The sequence below is a fragment of the Ursus arctos genome, unplaced genomic scaffold (assembly GCF_023065955.2).
Source record: "Ursus arctos isolate Adak ecotype North America unplaced genomic scaffold, UrsArc2.0 scaffold_26, whole genome shotgun sequence".
NCBI classification, from domain to species: Eukaryota; Metazoa; Chordata; class Mammalia; order Carnivora; family Ursidae; genus Ursus; species Ursus arctos.
The window spans coordinates 9304456-9320897 of NW_026622941.1; the positions used below are offsets into that span (position 1 = coordinate 9304456).

Here is a 16442-nt window from a genome sequence, read left to right on the forward strand (position 1 = left end):
TTTTTTTTTAAGATTTTATTTATTTATTTGACAGAGAGAGAGACAGCCAGAGAGAGAGGGAACACAAGCAGGGGGAGTGGGAGAGGAAGAAACAGGCTCACAGAGGAGGAGCCTGATGCGGGGCTCGATCCCAGGATCCTGGGATCATGCCCTGAGCCAAAGGCAGCTGCTTAACGACTGAGCCACCCAGGCACCCCAGTATAAAGAAATTCTTAACAAATTGAAATAAACTTTTGTAGCGTCAGATGTGGACTGACACCAGCAGTTTATCTATGATGAATCAATTCATAAACATTTATTAACAGCCCAGTTGTAATTTAAGAACTATTAGCAGTATACACTGGGCAGGGAGATTACAAAAATAAGTAAGTCTAACCATCGTCTATTAAAACACTCTATTTTTAATTTGTTGGGTCCTGATGATAGATCCTAGTATACTCTGTTTCCAATTTATTTTTGACCCCACAACTGGAGAATTTATCTGTATCCATTTTTTGCCTCTACCACTATCCCAGCAGGGTTAGAAGACTGTATGAAAGTCAGTAGAGAAATTGTTTTCATATCCTTATTTTCTCCAGTTTCCTCCTGCCTTGGTTTTCTCAATATTAATTTATTGTTTTATCAGTAGTGTTAAGTGGAGCAAAGGATAGACATTGAATATTGCTTTTCAGGAATAAGTGACAAGATCAATACAATAAAATACTTTTTAAAAAGATAAAATACCCTTGGATTACCCTCTCAATCAAGTATGGGAATTCAATAAATCCATCAATTAATTTACGACTTTCTAGGTTCTTCTCCCCCATTCTTTGATGATATTTCACAGAGAAGAGTCTATGTGTTTTCTATTGTGTGTGTTTCTTTTATTTCCTTGAGCTCATACGAAGTCCTCTCCAACTTAATCTCTTTCCCTCGTGTCCACTGACCCTCATGTTCTCTCTCTTCCTCTGGATACTGGAGGGTTCTATATTATGTACACCATAATGTCTCAATTCAGAATTGACCACAATAAAACAAATTATGAGAGTTGCCATCAAAGAAAGCCCTGAGTTTTCTTGGATGAAAATTATGTGTAATATACTGAAAGAAAAGAAAATCACAGACTCAGATGAGAAGTGAGAGCATTTTATGGGATAATAAAGAAATAAAATCTAATAAGAAAGAAGTCATGGAAGATTGCAGTATATTCAGTACAGGAGACGGTTCACGGTTTTCTTCCAGGTTTGATACAGAAGAATGAGTTTGTTTGAAGTAAATAGCTTTCCACCTGGGATTTAAAAACATAGTTTAAACAATAAATAACTCTGTGTGTGTGTGTATATAAATAAATATATAGATATAGCTAAGCAAACATACATATATACAAACATACACACACACATACATATATGATTACGTACGTGGATATGTATACATATAGGTAGGTATGTATTTGATGACCTATTAACTTATAAAACACAGGTGAGTGATTTTTAAAAATAAGACATGGATAACAGCCACATATATAGTTGTAAATTCTTTAAAGCTATTTTGAAGAAATAAATAAAATCTTAATGGCTATCAGAATACTCCTCTGGCGCACATAGCTATTCAACCCTGTGACTTATCACAGACTTCTCTTTGCTTCATCCATTGTATCTTTTTAAGGTTTCACTTTAGCACCAGATGTGTTTTCTATTTGTAATTTCCTTACCTTTTCCTGGGCTTTATTCGTCTCACTGGGAAACTGACACACTGTTGATGTTGTAAGAAACAAGGGCATATTCATCTGGAAAATAAAGGAAAGTTCACCGTTCTTATATTTCCAACCTTCTATAATCAGATTATGTCAGACAGCATAGATACATCAGGTCTAATCTTTCCAATAATTTCATAAGACAGTTGATCTCTTCTTCATTTTCTAAATCCAAAAACATCCTATTAAAGTTTAAGGCATTTCATGAAGTACACTCAATTGGTAAATGACAGAGCAGGAATTCAAATACTTCTTGACAGACTTTATATGACATTCAATGAGAAACTAACAGCACTGACCTTCCAGGGAAAATTTTTATGGTCTTTACAACATCTTAGTCATTGTTTTGGAACCTAATCTATCAAGACTTTCCTATAACATTTCAGAATATTGCCCGCTCCCCTTGTCAAATCCAAGTCCATAAAAGTAGCATGAAATGGTAAGTCTTGGCATTAACAACAATAAAAATAACAACAAAGGGAACCTGAGGCTCAGCATGGTTTGTATTTTAAGTTAAAGGGGAGCCCTCTCACACTATATCAAAAAGATTCTAGGAGTTGAAAAACTCTGGTAACTGGAAAATGACCCAGTCAGAAGATAAATCAAAGAGAAAAAAAATATCAATTTATATAAAGTAAAACCAGTCGTCATTTAGTCTTTGATGATGGAGGATGATTTTGGAAAACTTAGTGGCTCAGGGAGTCTTAGATATAGATATAATGTTCAGTAGCTTTAGGGCATGGCGTTGCTTGCCTACCTTTTTCATAATAATCATAGACCATAACGGGGGCTGGCTGAATGTTGGACACAAGGTTGGTTTGCTCAACAGAGAAAGTAAAATGATTTGCTGTACCAAAAACCTGTAAAGATACAAAGTACAAATACATCAGGACTGCACCCCACAAAGACACAAATCATAAATACATTAGGTATAAATCAGCAGGTCTGCAAAAAGAAAATCAGAGCAAATTATCTCCAGAAGTTCATGATTTACCCAATTTAATAGATCTAGGGTATCAGGATCTTATGTAATGACAAAATAATGAGTTTGGCGACATTAAATTATATGACATTTTAAGTTCCTTTGCTTAAAGTGAGGTGCAAGAAATCTAGTTGAAAGCACGAGGGTAATGTAGGCATTTATGTGAATGGTAATGATGTACACATAGAAGGGATGACTCAAACTCCTTCCAGCCTTTGTTGGAGTTCAGGTCAAACTATAAAAGAATTACACATCTGCTCTGTGGTCATACTATGTTAGGTATTGCAAGGAATGAAAAACAGGGATGCGATATTTCTGACTTGAGAGTTGCCTAGTAAAGTAGCTAAAACACATATGAAATAATGTTAGAGTCAACAGGGAGAAGATAGATTATCAGCGGGACTGAAGAACACTGATCATCTTTAATATCCCATATTTTCTGAAAAACCTTTTCATATATACAGCTGATCCTCAAACAATGCAGGGGTTTGGGGCACCAACCCCCCTGTGTAGTTGAAAATCTGCATATAAATTTTGACTTCCCCAAAACTTAACTACTAACAGCTTACTGATGACCAGAAGCCTTACTGATAATATAAACAACATCTATTCTGTAGATTATATGTATTATATACTGCTTTCTTACAGTAAAGCAAGCTAAAGAAAATGTTATCAAGAAAATCATAAAGAAGAAAGAATATATTTACAGTATTGTACTGCATTTATTAAAAAAAAAAATCCTGTGTGAATGGACCCATGCAGTTCAAACCTGTGTCGTTCAAGTGTCAACTGGATATATTCATCTACATGTGAATAAAATACAAGCATCCTATTATCTTCAGAAAAGAAGAGAAAGCCATAGAAGAAATAAACAGTTATTGCTCAACTTACAGTTTCCAAGTAGAAAAGAACATGGTCATTCTTGACTTCAGTCTTCATCACTCGGCCATTGTTTTCAAGCTTTATAGAAATTGGCAGGGAGGCATGGAGAATAAATATTAAAGAATACCTTCCAGTATTGAATGTTTCATGCTTTTTACTTCACCGATTGTCAGGAATCTGTATTATGGATGTTCCCTGTGCCATGATATTTTATAAACAACAAGTAAGGACTAAATAAAGAACTCAATTATGAACTATGGGAAGAATGACTGCCAAGAGCTACAAATTAAAAACACTGTCTCTCTAGCATTACAGCAAAAATAAACATGAACTCTGAATACATTTGTTTAAAGGAAGAAGTGCATGACTTTGTTTAGCTAACGAATTATTTTATCTACACACTATTGCTTTTTCCGTGCTGAAAGTGTAGGCTTCTATTATTTACCTCCTCAATGGATGCCATGACTGGAGTAAACCCTGACAGCATTTTTACATCAACAAGGACCATATTAGAGTTATTGCGAATTCCAGTATACCTGAAATTTAAAAACAAACACAAGTGTAGACAACAGTCTAGAAAGGTGACCTATCTTACGGCAAGGATGGTGGATTCATAGATACCAACTGGCCATATGTCTGGAGCAAAGGCAAAGAGCTGAAGAGGGAACATCTGAAGAAAGTCACTCTCAAACATCTGAGAATAGGCACAACTAGAGTGACAGTGGACACGTAAGTTGAAATAAAGAGTGAATTATCTGGACCTGGAATCTCCCCAATCTCTTAGAGGCCTCAAAGTCCTAGCTTATAAGCAAAGCTGATAAATTTATATCACATATACTTAGCCTTAGATTTGCACAATACCTAAAGGATATCTTTGTTTAGAAGGCAAGATTTTGGCATAATCTTAGAGTAAGCATGCCCCCAACCCATGTAGGTTATGTCCCTAACGCTGGGCAGCATTGTTGGCACACGAAGTTGAGAGTTTTGTGGTGTATGTAGTTCTTATCTTAGCTCGGATGTTTAAGAGATTTTCATTTGGAAATCCTAAGAAAAATCCCCCAGATGAATTTTACTCAGTGTTTCCCCACATATTAATGAGGGCTAAAACTCTCTGGCAGCTGTAAATCATATTTTAATTCAAGAGAATTATTTTGTCAACTCCAAAAAATAAAAGTCTAAAATTTTGCTCTATGCAGTTTTGGAATAAGCATCGTAAGTTTTCTGATGTCGGCCCACCTGTGCTTGTCTTTAGGAGAAAAATATCAACTCCATTGTCCAAATCTGACAGTACTTCCATACACACAAAACAATGGAGGCATTGCTGGCATATCCGTGAGGCAGAAACTTTGAAGTTTATACTTGCCTACAGTATACATCTTGCTTGCATAAGTACTAGACTGTGGCGGGCACACAGAGAGCTAGAAAGAGACTATGCTACAGAACTATCACCACCAACCAGATGAACTCATCTGGTTACCATCATTAATATTGATTTTGCTACTGTTTAAAACAATTATTTTTTTCATCTATTACCATCTTTCTAACCCAGGAGTTGATGTCAAAATGGGACACTTACTTGAGGGTTACTGTCAGGTCAAAATTACTCTGGAATGTATCTGAAGAGTTTTTCTTGATCATTTCCAAGGAAAGGGAAAATCCAGATGCTTTTTTAGGCAGTAGTACATTATACCTTAGAGTACCCTAGAAAGAATAGCAAATCAGAAGACAATCCATTCCTTTATCCTGTAGTAAGAACCGAAGGACTTATTTTTTCTCTACTTTCATTATTATTGCACATTATTTTACTTATTTACCATCAAGGAATAAGGCAAAATGTAATTGTTCAGTTTTCAGAAGATGCAAGAATCTTTACATAAGCAAGTAACCTTGACATAATGGAAATATCAGAATGCTTCTAACAGTGACACTCTTCAAGAAACTCCTCAGTTATCCAGCTATGCTTAAAAGTATCTCTTCGTAAAATAATTTGCATTTTCAGCTATTTATTAGAAAATATCAGTGACAGAAAGAACAGATAATAATGGAAATACACTATGGTAAAATAACAGTCTGTGTTATTTATATTATTTATATAATTTAAATAATAACTGAAAGGATAGTCTAGCTCTTTAACTGGCAAACATTTATCTCTATCTCAGGTAGATTTCTATTACCTGGATAAATGCACAACCTTGTCCTTCCACATCTACTGTGTATTGTCCATGTGCTTTTGTTAGTTCGGACCGCTGGACCAGTAAGCGATTGTCATTGTTAACCTGGAAAATCTTACTGGATTCTTCACTGCTAAAGGTGACAGTGTTTTGATCATCAGAGAAGGTGAACTTCATGTAGTGGGTTATGGCAAGAAGACAGACGGCAGTATCCTGCAAAGAACAGTAGAAGCAAAGATCTAAGCTTGATACAATGCAATATTAGTCATCATTTGACCATGAACTTTAAGTCAATCCATAAAAACATTCCAAAGTCAACAGAACACCAAGAAAAAAATCCTAAACAACAGGAAAATACATTTGCTTATGCAATTGTTGTCATTTAGTCTCCCTCAACAAATCTTAGATTTCAGTAGTCTAAATCTATAAGATTTTCCCTTATGTCCATTTGCTAAGTATTTTGGCTGCCTTGGAGAATGCTTACGCCCATCGATCTTCGAGGAAAGGAATCAAAATCAGAAAAGGACGTCGGCAGATTCACTAACACATGGTTCTATTCAGAAACTAAGACTACGGCAAAGAAAGTAAGGAGGGAAGTCAGGATTTCCTTTGTGGGAAAGAAACTGCATTTCTTTGAATTTTAATTTTTTTCCTGTTAAGACATAAACCACTCTTCTTTTTATATCCCTTTCTTCTGTTACGCATTCCTTTCATTTGTATTTACCAATGTATAAACCACAGAAATAGAATCTTTCTACTTGGTTGGTTGATATGTAGTATCATATGTCATTGGATAGCCAACTTATCATCAAGACTCTATGACAACCATCTCTTCTAAACCTATATTCTACTTTTACTGTGTAAGTGGAGGTATAAATGAGTCATAAATTCCTTGAAAAGAGGCCTTAGTTTGTTCATTTGTACATAGCGAATTTTTACTAGTGTCTGTTACACAAGGATGGCCCAATAAATAGTTGTTGACTAAATAACAGGATACATGATATCAGATATTCTTCATCTCAGGAGGCATTTTCTATGATTACCTTTGCTATCTAGATGAATGAAAAGTAGCATCTTTTGCATTGCACCTATTGTCATTAAGATCGGGAGCACATCAATCACCTGAGTGGAAGAGAAGCCCCCGTGGGAATTCATCTGTTGGGCAAGCCACTGCACGATCTTACTTGCATAGGTAAGGTCGGGAGTTTTCTTAGAAAGAACAGCCAACAGCACGTAACAAGTCTTCTCGGTCTCAGCTGAAGGTGCGTGAGGAATAAAGGATGGGGATGCTTCCGTCTTGGGTTTCTTTGCTCTTTCCCAATATATCACATTATCTGAGGAAAAGGAAGAATTTTCACAGAGTCCCTATAAATACCACTAATTACACATAAGAACAGTGCAAATTCCATTCCTGGCCCCTGCCGTGGGCTGAGATGTGTCCTCTTTTTTTTTTTTTTAAGATTTTATTTATGTATTTGACAGAGAGAGAGCACATAAGCAGGGGCAGAGGGAGAGGGAGAAGCAGGCTTCCCACCGAGCAGGGAGCTCGAGGTGGGGCTTCGATCCCTGAACGCTGGGATCATGACCTGAGCCGAAGGCAGATGCTTAAAGACTGAGCCAACCAGGCGCCCCGAGATGTGTCCTCTTAAAATTCACATATTCAGGTCCTAATCTACAGTGCCTCAGAATGTGACTATATTTGGAGATAGGGCTTTTTTTAAAGGGGTGATTCCATTAAAATGAAGCTGTTAGGGTGGGCCCTAATCCTGTATGACTGGAGTTCCAATAAGAAGAGGAAATCGGGATATACAGAGGGGACACTGGATAGGCAGGCACAGAGAGAAAAGCCCTTGTGAAGACAGAGGGAGAAGACAGCCAACTATAAGCCAAGGAGAGAGAATTTAGAAGAAACCACACCCGTTGACACCTCAGTCTTGGACTTCTAGCCTCCAGAACCATGAGATAATACATTTCTGTTGTTGAAGCCACCTAGTCGGGGTGTCTTGTTATGGTGGCCCTACTAGCACACTCATACAGCCTCCAGTAGCAACTTCCTTAGGTTAAAAGTGGTGTGTGATTAAGTTGCACAAACAGTACTTTTGGTCTATGGTGTGGTCATCATGCTTGATATCCTTTACTTCACTCATTTGAAGAGAAACTAGCAGAAAGGAGAAAGAGGGAAGTAGAAAATGTATAACGTTCTTTAAAGATGAAGGGACCACTGAGAAATTCCGTAAGAGAAATAGAAGCATAGCGGTGAAGACAGGGTTCCTATAGGATTGCTGAGTAAGTTTCATTGCTTTCTTCTCAAGGTCAACCCCATTAGTAAAAATGAAGAATACTACTTACTTGTTTTGGTAGCAGATTTATCCAGGACCTGGAGTAAGGATTCCACTTGCTTCTCTCTTTCAGCTAATGCGAAAGCATAAGCAAGAATTGCATGGATGTAGCCATTAGTGATGCCACTTTCCAGTGCCTCCTCCAGGCAAAAGAGCCCATTTCGTACAGCAGGAAACTAATCAAGGAGAAGGATGATATATTTTAAAATAATATCTGAATACTTTATAAGCTTGCTGAATATTTAAACTAATCGTTCTTTAAAATGTCTATTATATATCCTTGTATATTTTACATACAAGCTTATTCATATACACACATGTATTATACTTTATAAATATTGTTGAATTTCATTTTTAATGGCAATATTAGTATTTGGGAAATAAAATGTAAGTAATATGAAAATAGCAGTTTTATATCTCATCAGTTATATTTTAATTAATAATATGTATTTCTTCTATGTGGCAAAGCATAAGAATGAATTTATTTTTAGACCAAGATATTTTACTCTAATGCCTAAAATAGAGGCTTATATTCCTAAAGATGATTTTCGAGATATACGAAGGACCATGAAAATTCCTGCTATCTTAGTTCAGGAATAGATTTTTTAGTCAGATAATCTGAATTTTGGATTGGGGGTGGCCAATATGAATCATGCTTAAGTTGAAAATGTTTACACAGTGAATTGATTACACAAACAGAATATTGGGTTATGTCTGTACATAGACTAGGGATTCTTAACCTGAAATTCACGGATGAACTTCAGGAGATATCTCAATACCCGAAATGGTATAAGAAGCTTGTGCATGGGGGCGCCTGGGTGGCACAGCGGTTAAGCCTCTGCCTTCGGCTCAGGGCGTGATCCCGGCGTTATGGGATCGAGCCTCACATCAGGCTTCTCCGCTATGAGCCTGCTTCTTCCTCTCCCACTCCCCCTGCTTGTGTTCCCTCTGTCGCTGGCTGTCTATCTCTGTCGAATAAATGAATAAAATCTTTAAAAAAAAAAAAAGAAGCTTGTGCATGTGTGCAGTTGTGTATTCTCCCTAGAGAAAAACTCAACAGTGCTCATCACCGGTTCCTACAAATCAAAAAAACTTTGAGCAGCAGTCACTTAAGGGGTGGTAATGAATTAAACGCTCTCTTGATGTTTCATTCGGTCTGACAATTTCAGATCATTCTGAATCCATAATTGATTTAATGTGCATTTAAGTGACTAGAACTCAAGGATGTTGGGAAGCCATACAGTGAAATTGAGTCCAGCTTCAAGGAAGGCTCCAACAACATATGCAGTGAATAAAATGTCCTCTTCATCTCCACCCTAAACACAAAGGCACAATTAATCAGACAGGACAGTAGACCACACACACAAAAAAAGAGCTATTCTTCTGAAGTGAAACAAAGTATGAAAGAAACACTGGAACAAATACCCTTATTAAAGAAAAACACCTTAAATGTAATTTTAAAATTAAATGGTTAATAACTATGCTGTCTAAGAATCCATCAAGATTCATTATAGTAATGAAATAAAAAATACCATTAATCTCAAGTATACTAATGCCATATATCATCTATTGATGTGACCTAGTTTTGGGCATGAATTCCAAGGAATACGCGTGGCTCTATTTTACTCTACTTGTTGTTAATTTGGAAAAGCAAACAAGGAAGTTCGCGGCGGAGCAGAAAGTTTCTGTGAAGCTGCCTGAACCTCCCTGGAAAAGTATCCTAAGAAGTAGCAATAGTCAGGTCTCGTAGATTCTTTTTTTTTTTTTAAGATTTTTTTTTAAATTTATTTATTTGACAGAGATAGAGACAGCCAGCGAGAGAGGGAACACAAGCAGGGGGGGTGGGAGAGGAAGAAGCAGGCTCACAGCAAAGGAGCCCGATGTGGGGCTCGATCCCAGAACACCGGGATCACGCCCTGAGCCAAAGGCAGACGCTTAACCGCTGTGCCACCCAGGCGCCCCAGGTCTCGTAGATTCTTAAAGTGTAAAATCAGAAAAACATTTTTAAGTTACGCAATTTGTAAGCTGACAGTGCACAAAAATGCGGTGGGGAATTTAAGCCTCAAATAAACCAGCATCCACACAAGAGATTCTGATTCAGAAAGTCAAGAATAAGACACAGGGACATGAATGGATGCTTTAATGATACTAATGCGAACATCATTCAGATGGCATCGGAGATCCACTGATCTGGTATAAACCTCTCATTTTCTCTATTTAAGCAAAAGGTGACCTCTTTCTTCAGAAAATGAATTTCTGAGGAGCTCGGTTTTCAAGGTGCAAATAATTATAGAAGGAAACAATAAACTAAGCTGTGGGGATCCATTTAAATGGTAAGTTCTATTGCCATTCCTCTGCAGAGTAGGTTTTTATTTTTCCCTTGGTTCTTACGCCTTCCCAACACAACACACACACACACACACACACACACACACACACAATTATGGAGAAGGGATTGGGTAAGAATAGACAAACTGAAGCAGTGATCAGTGATGAATCCAGTAGGAAGAAAGTTATGGAGATGTTTTAGAAGAGAACATGAAAAACTCTCATGTTCTACATGGGAACAAGAGCTCTTCTCTACCAGGGAGCTCCTGTAGTGAAGAATAGATTTGGAATAATTTAAAGACATTTTTCTATATCACAAACAGTATAACAATTTGAAAACAATCTGCATTAAATTAAATACCACACAGAATGGCCATTTGTCCATATTTTGAATGGATTAGCTTTACGTTCCAAAATCCAAGAATAGGAGCGGTGATTAGGAAGGATACAGAGGGAAAGCCCAGAATATTTCAGGTGATATTAGGGCATGCTAAAATATCATGACCAGAGGGACTGTTTTCAGAGGGAAATACAAAGTTAGGAGAATAAAGGGCACAGAGGATGGAATGGAGGTGGACAGCTTTCTGCAAATCCAGGAAATCAGAAGGGAAAATGTCTAGTGATTTACCTAAATATGGACAGGAGAAGGGAAGGCCTGAGTACTGTTCAGTTCATTTCAGTTGAATTTTGACCTACAGAAAGCAAGGCCTTTATGATTTGACTTGAGAAGGTATTGGAAGAGTGTTTCACTGAAATGCTGTAAATTACTAGTCTTCCTGAAATTTCTTGCCATCCATAAATAGAAAGAATTCCCTAATCAGAGTGCCCGCCCCTGACATATTGTCTGGTTCCAAATTTATGAATGTTTCCTTCCAAGGTTTCTTTCCTCTTCCTTCTCTCCTGTTTTCAGTGTATCCACTGAAGGAGACTAGTTGCATGGAAGAACTAAAGACAGCGAAGCAAACCACAGATTCAGGAGGAGTTGAGTCCAGCTAGGGTTAGCATGCATGCCGTGGAATGATGCTGTCGACCAGTACACCATGGGCCTATGACTCCGCAGACTCAGAAAGGGTAACAGTCACAGGAAAAATATCCCTGTTCCAAGTTAGTTAGATCAGAGATAGGAAAGGTAGGCCATGCAAAGGGGCAAGGAAAGCCTTGTTCTGATCGTCTCTCACCTCCCAGGCATTGTTGAAAAGCTTGCCATCACTTTTAAAGCAGCCATTTTTGTTCTGTTTGCTTGAAAGCCAGATTAAGGTCTCTTTCTGAACTTGTTCATCAACGTAAACATATTCCTTCATTCTCTCTAATGTCTTAAAAGTAAGAGCACTGAGCCTGCAATGCAAATCACTAGTTAGACAAAGTTAGATAAGAAAGAAATGTTCTCTACTGCACGGGTTCATCACCATTATTCCCTTTGGATAATGGATGCATCTAATTTGGCTAATGTTGACTGTAAAGAATCTTTATTGATAGTGAGTTTTCTCTTTGGGTCAATAAAATGTTATGAATATCAAATAGTAAAAAAAAAAACACGTTATTTTCAGCATGTTTACAAATAAGGTTCTTGCTTTATGGCTCATTGGATTATCTACACATGGAGATGGATTGCCCTGGGGCCTTCTAGGTTTTTTGGTTTTTATTTGTTTGTTTTTTAGAGACAGAGGGAGAGAGAGAAAGAAGGGTGGGGAGGGGCAGGGGGAGAGGGAGAGCCTGATGAGGGGCTTGATCGCAAGACCCTGAACTCATGACCTGAGCCGAAATCTAGAGTTAGATGCTTAACTGACTGAGCCACCCATGTGCCGCTGGTTTTACTTTCCTCTCTGGTTTTACTTTCCTCTCCCCTGACTCTACATGGGTCTCTGAGCAGTGTAGACTAGCCTGTGCCATTTTCCACAAAGTTAGGCTGTGGAAGTACAAGGGTTTGTCAGTAAATGATGAGACTTCTAGGCATATTGCCACGGCAGTCCAGGTATATGGGTGCATTAGAAATAGAATAATCAAACACTTTAGCTTCTCTGATTCACCTCTGTAAATTCACTTTGAAACCCACTTTGGGGGGCACCTGGGTGGCACAGCGGTTAAGCGTCTGCCTTCGACTCAGGGCATGATCCCGGCATTGTGGGATCAAGCCCCACATCAGGCTCCTCCGCTATGAGCCTGCTTCTTCCTCTCCCACTCCCCCTGCTTGTGTTCCCTCTCTCACTGGCTGTCTCTATCTCTGTCAAATAAATAAATAAAATCTTTAAAAAAAAAAAAAAAGAAAAAAAGAAACCCACTTTGCTTCCAGATCCCACCACACTCAACCCCCTTAGACCATCCCAAGCCCTCCTCAGATCACTCCTATATTGCTTAAAATAAAATTTCATCTCTTACCATATGCTTCCTTTCTGATTCCTCTGCCGAAACACACTATATGAACCATCATAGTTTTTGAAAGACAACTGCTTTTGATAACCTAAAGTAAAAAATCGTAGGAAATTATCTTTTTAATCTAAGAAAACTAGAAGAAAAAGAATGGCATAGAGCAAGCCTTGTGTTTGGGTTTTAGACAGACATAAATCACTAGCTTGACCATTTCAATTTTAATTTCTGAAACTCAGGGTCTCTATTCATAGTGGGAAAAACTAACTCCAACTTTAGAGGGTTTTACTGACAAGATATTACATGTGACTATGCCCAGCTCAGTAACTGGCACTTAACTAATCATTTAATACCTTTTCCTTAAAGTTAATTGACTTCTGTGTTAACTTTCTGAAAAGAAAACCTGAAGAAATTATACCCTTGGGCCTTTCCTTGATATCATATTTTACAAGATTTATATACCCTTTTTCTACATGCAAATCCAATCACTTCATTGCAATGGAACACCGCTGAGCAAACAAATAAAGAAATTGATAGATGAACAATTTATAGCTACAGTAGCAACAAACAAGGTAGCTGGGCAAAATATTCAGATTAAAAAAACTGGGCTCATAATTTGAAATGTTATTGTTCTGAATAATGAAGCCAAATGACCACACTGATATTGAAGCAAAAAAAAAAAAAAAAGAAAAAGAAAAAGAAAGAATAGTGAGGACTCAGAGCACCCCAGTCCAGAGTACAGATCCACTTTCTCCCCACGAGAATACCTTATAATAACAACTATATGACATCTTAGTATTAGTAACAATTGGTTTTATTTTTTATGGGCAGAAATTACTTAAGTGGTCTCACCGTTAGACAAGAAAAAGAAAGCCTTAGATTTAACTTCCTCTGTCAACTGTTTAGTAGATTTCAGATAGTCAAGGACATAGGTGTCCGATGCTAGTAGGGCAACATTCTGCTCTCCACATCCGGAGGGCATTTGGAGAAGATTCTCCAGATTTTGCATCGCAAGTCCTAAAATATCCCCTAAAAATAAGAAAAGCAGAAGGTTACTACTGCTTCTAGTTGGCATCTCAGCATTAATAACTGTGGATAAAAGAGGCATAGTGGAAGAAGGAAATATTTAAAATTGCATTTAAAAGGTGGAGACAAGGAAAGTTTTCATGAGACAATTCTAAAGAGGAGATAGGCATGAAGGTGAAATTAAAGGAGTTTCCGTTATGAAAAATATTTCTGACAATCTCATTATCAGAGAGAGGGGGAGATTAGAAAAGTGTGTGTTCGTTTGCTTGTTTGTCATTATTATTATGCAAGAGTTTTCCTGTTACTGAGGAAATTCCCACTATCTTTTAACAAGCAGAGTTTATTCTGATTCTTCAAAAGGGAATTTAAGGGGTGCCTGGGTGGCTCAGTCAGTTAAGCATCTGCCTTTGGCTCAAGTCATGATGGTATCCAGCCCCAAGTCAGGCTCCCCAGTGGGGAACCGGCTTCTCCCTCTCCCCCTGCTTGCACTCTCTCTCTCTGTCAAATGAATAAATACAGTCTTTAAAAGAAAAGGGAATTTAATATTTCAGATGAATGAGCTATATAATAGAAGCCTTTGTTTTCTAAATGCCAGCTATCATCCAGCAAAACAAGCGTTTCCTAGGGACAAAGATTTGAAAACGGTACTGTAATCCCTTCGGATCCCACATGGAAACAGGCATAGGGGATGACATTCAGCAGTACTTCCCTCCAACTAATACTTTAGAAAAACCTCTCCATCCTGTTATTGTAAGGATTATTATTTTGTAAGATTACCTCAATCAAAGTTTTCAAATCATCGTGAAAGACAAGATTTAACCGACTTACCCACAACCGTGAAAAAGGCCCTGGCGGATCCTTCCACCACCCTGTCTGGCAAGTCCAAAACTACCTGCGTGGAGGCTTTGGTGCCTAGAAAGAAAATATTGATAAAAAAGATAATGTGATAACTTTCTTTTATAAACAATAGCAGATGCGTGGGACAAACATATTAGGAAATAGATTCCAGTATTTACTTTTATCTTGCAAGGTGCTTGTTAGAAAAGATGAAACTGACATCTCTGATCTAGTTTAGAATAACAGGACATTCAGAAAATGGTATATAAATGTGTGTATTGGATAATGGCCCTTATTTACCACTAGTTTAGTGCCTCAACTATGTATGTATGTAAAAAAAGGCAAAAAACAACTGACTATGACATATAAAACAGCACCCACAAAAGGGAAAGCTTGGAGACTCCCACTAAAATCAGGTCATCATCAGCAAGATGGCCACCAAGGAGGCGATTGAGGGGCGGTGATGCAGCTCTCAGTTGCTTTATCCCGACAGTACAATGGACATAATCCTGATCTTCCTCTGTCCAATACTGTACCGTGATCATGACGAGAGGAGCCAAAAATACATGAGATGGGAAAAACGGGTTGAGGCAGACCAATGTCATAGGTGAACGAAAAAAAAAATCTCATAAATAAATATACTTTTTTGTTAGCCAAAATTATATAGTGAAGATAGGGCATGAAATGAAGTAACCCTCCACTGGGTACTTAAAAGCAAATCACTGAAATGACTCAGTATGGCAAAGGAACCCATGTGGAAGGAGAGGAAATAAACTGACCCTGTTGATAATTTTTCTTTGGGACTAATTTGACCACCTAAAAGATCCTCTTACCTTTTGTACAGATAAGGAAACTTTGAGTCATTTCTTTTTCAATACCTTCAGGCTGTCAAAGAGTAAACAAAAACAAGCACAAAATAATGAAGCCCGGTCACCTTCCCCGTAGGGAACATAATCAAACGTCAGCTCATGGAGGCCTGGCTGGTGCAGGTTTGTCTCTGGGAGATGATCCATTCAGCCTCCCCCATCTGTTTAAATTTGAGTCACTGTACATTGCCAAGATCCACTTTAGACCCTGTGTTCCTGTATTTCGGACAGAGATAACTGATGTCATTGTGGGACACTCTCACCTCCTCTGTTCCTGTCTAGCATCTCCAATAGATAAACTAAAGTGTTTTGCAGAGTAGGGACAGGCCAAGAGGCAACATGAGAAATACGCACTGACGAGTGTTAATTCTTTTTGAGGATGATGGGAACAGCATGGGAGTGTAGGACAAGCAGACTTGTCTCAGCTTTGAGAGTCAGTTAAAAAAAAGGAAGGGAAGAGCAACAGGTCTACAGGAAATGTGAGTCAGTAGCAAGCAAAATAGGGGCGTCTGGGTGGCTCAGTAGTTAAGCATCTGCCTTGGGCGCCGGGTGTGATCCCAGAGACCCGGGATCGAGCCCCCTGCTCTGCTGGGAGCCTGCTTCTTCCTCTCCCACTCCCCCAGTTTGTGTTCCCTCTCTCACTGGCTGTCTCTCTCTGTCAAATAAATAAAATCTTCAAAAAAAAAATTCCATTTAAAAAAAAAAGAAAAGAAGCAAGCAGAATATTATCAAGCCTGTTTCAAGTGTTAAGTTTTACTACCCTGAGGTCAGGTATTAATGAAAGAAAGGATGAATTTTATTGCTGTTTAATTCATATAAAATGGTATGTCTTGTGTCAAAAGTAACCACAGTCAATTAATTAAGCCTGTTCAAGAAGAAAGTCTTTTCCTATTTAACTTATTTCTTATCTGG

General features: G+C 38.0%; 1 protein-coding gene across 1 annotated transcript in view; it reads right to left on the reverse strand.

Annotated features, from left to right (window-relative positions):
• Positions 1 to 1695: 1695 nt before the first annotated feature.
• Positions 1696 to 16442, reverse strand: part of LOC113258084 (ovostatin homolog 2-like) — a 47855-nt gene continuing 33108 nt past the window's right edge. Inside the window, exons 22-35 of the mRNA XM_057303334.1 lie at positions 15498 to 15549; positions 14656 to 14739; positions 13654 to 13830; positions 12814 to 12895; positions 11616 to 11772; positions 9351 to 9425; positions 8120 to 8285; positions 6893 to 7104; positions 5774 to 5983; positions 5176 to 5300; positions 4045 to 4135; positions 3609 to 3677; positions 2493 to 2595; positions 1696 to 1768 (exon numbers count right to left, since the gene is read on the reverse strand). Of these exons, the coding sequence (XP_057159317.1) occupies positions 1716 to 1768; positions 2493 to 2595; positions 3609 to 3677; positions 4045 to 4135; positions 5176 to 5300; positions 5774 to 5983; positions 6893 to 7104; positions 8120 to 8285; positions 9351 to 9425; positions 11616 to 11772; positions 12814 to 12895; positions 13654 to 13830; positions 14656 to 14739; positions 15498 to 15549 (1656 nt within the window). The 3' untranslated portion in view covers positions 1696 to 1715. The remainder of the gene's footprint in view (positions 1769 to 2492; positions 2596 to 3608; positions 3678 to 4044; positions 4136 to 5175; positions 5301 to 5773; positions 5984 to 6892; positions 7105 to 8119; positions 8286 to 9350; positions 9426 to 11615; positions 11773 to 12813; positions 12896 to 13653; positions 13831 to 14655; positions 14740 to 15497; positions 15550 to 16442) is intronic.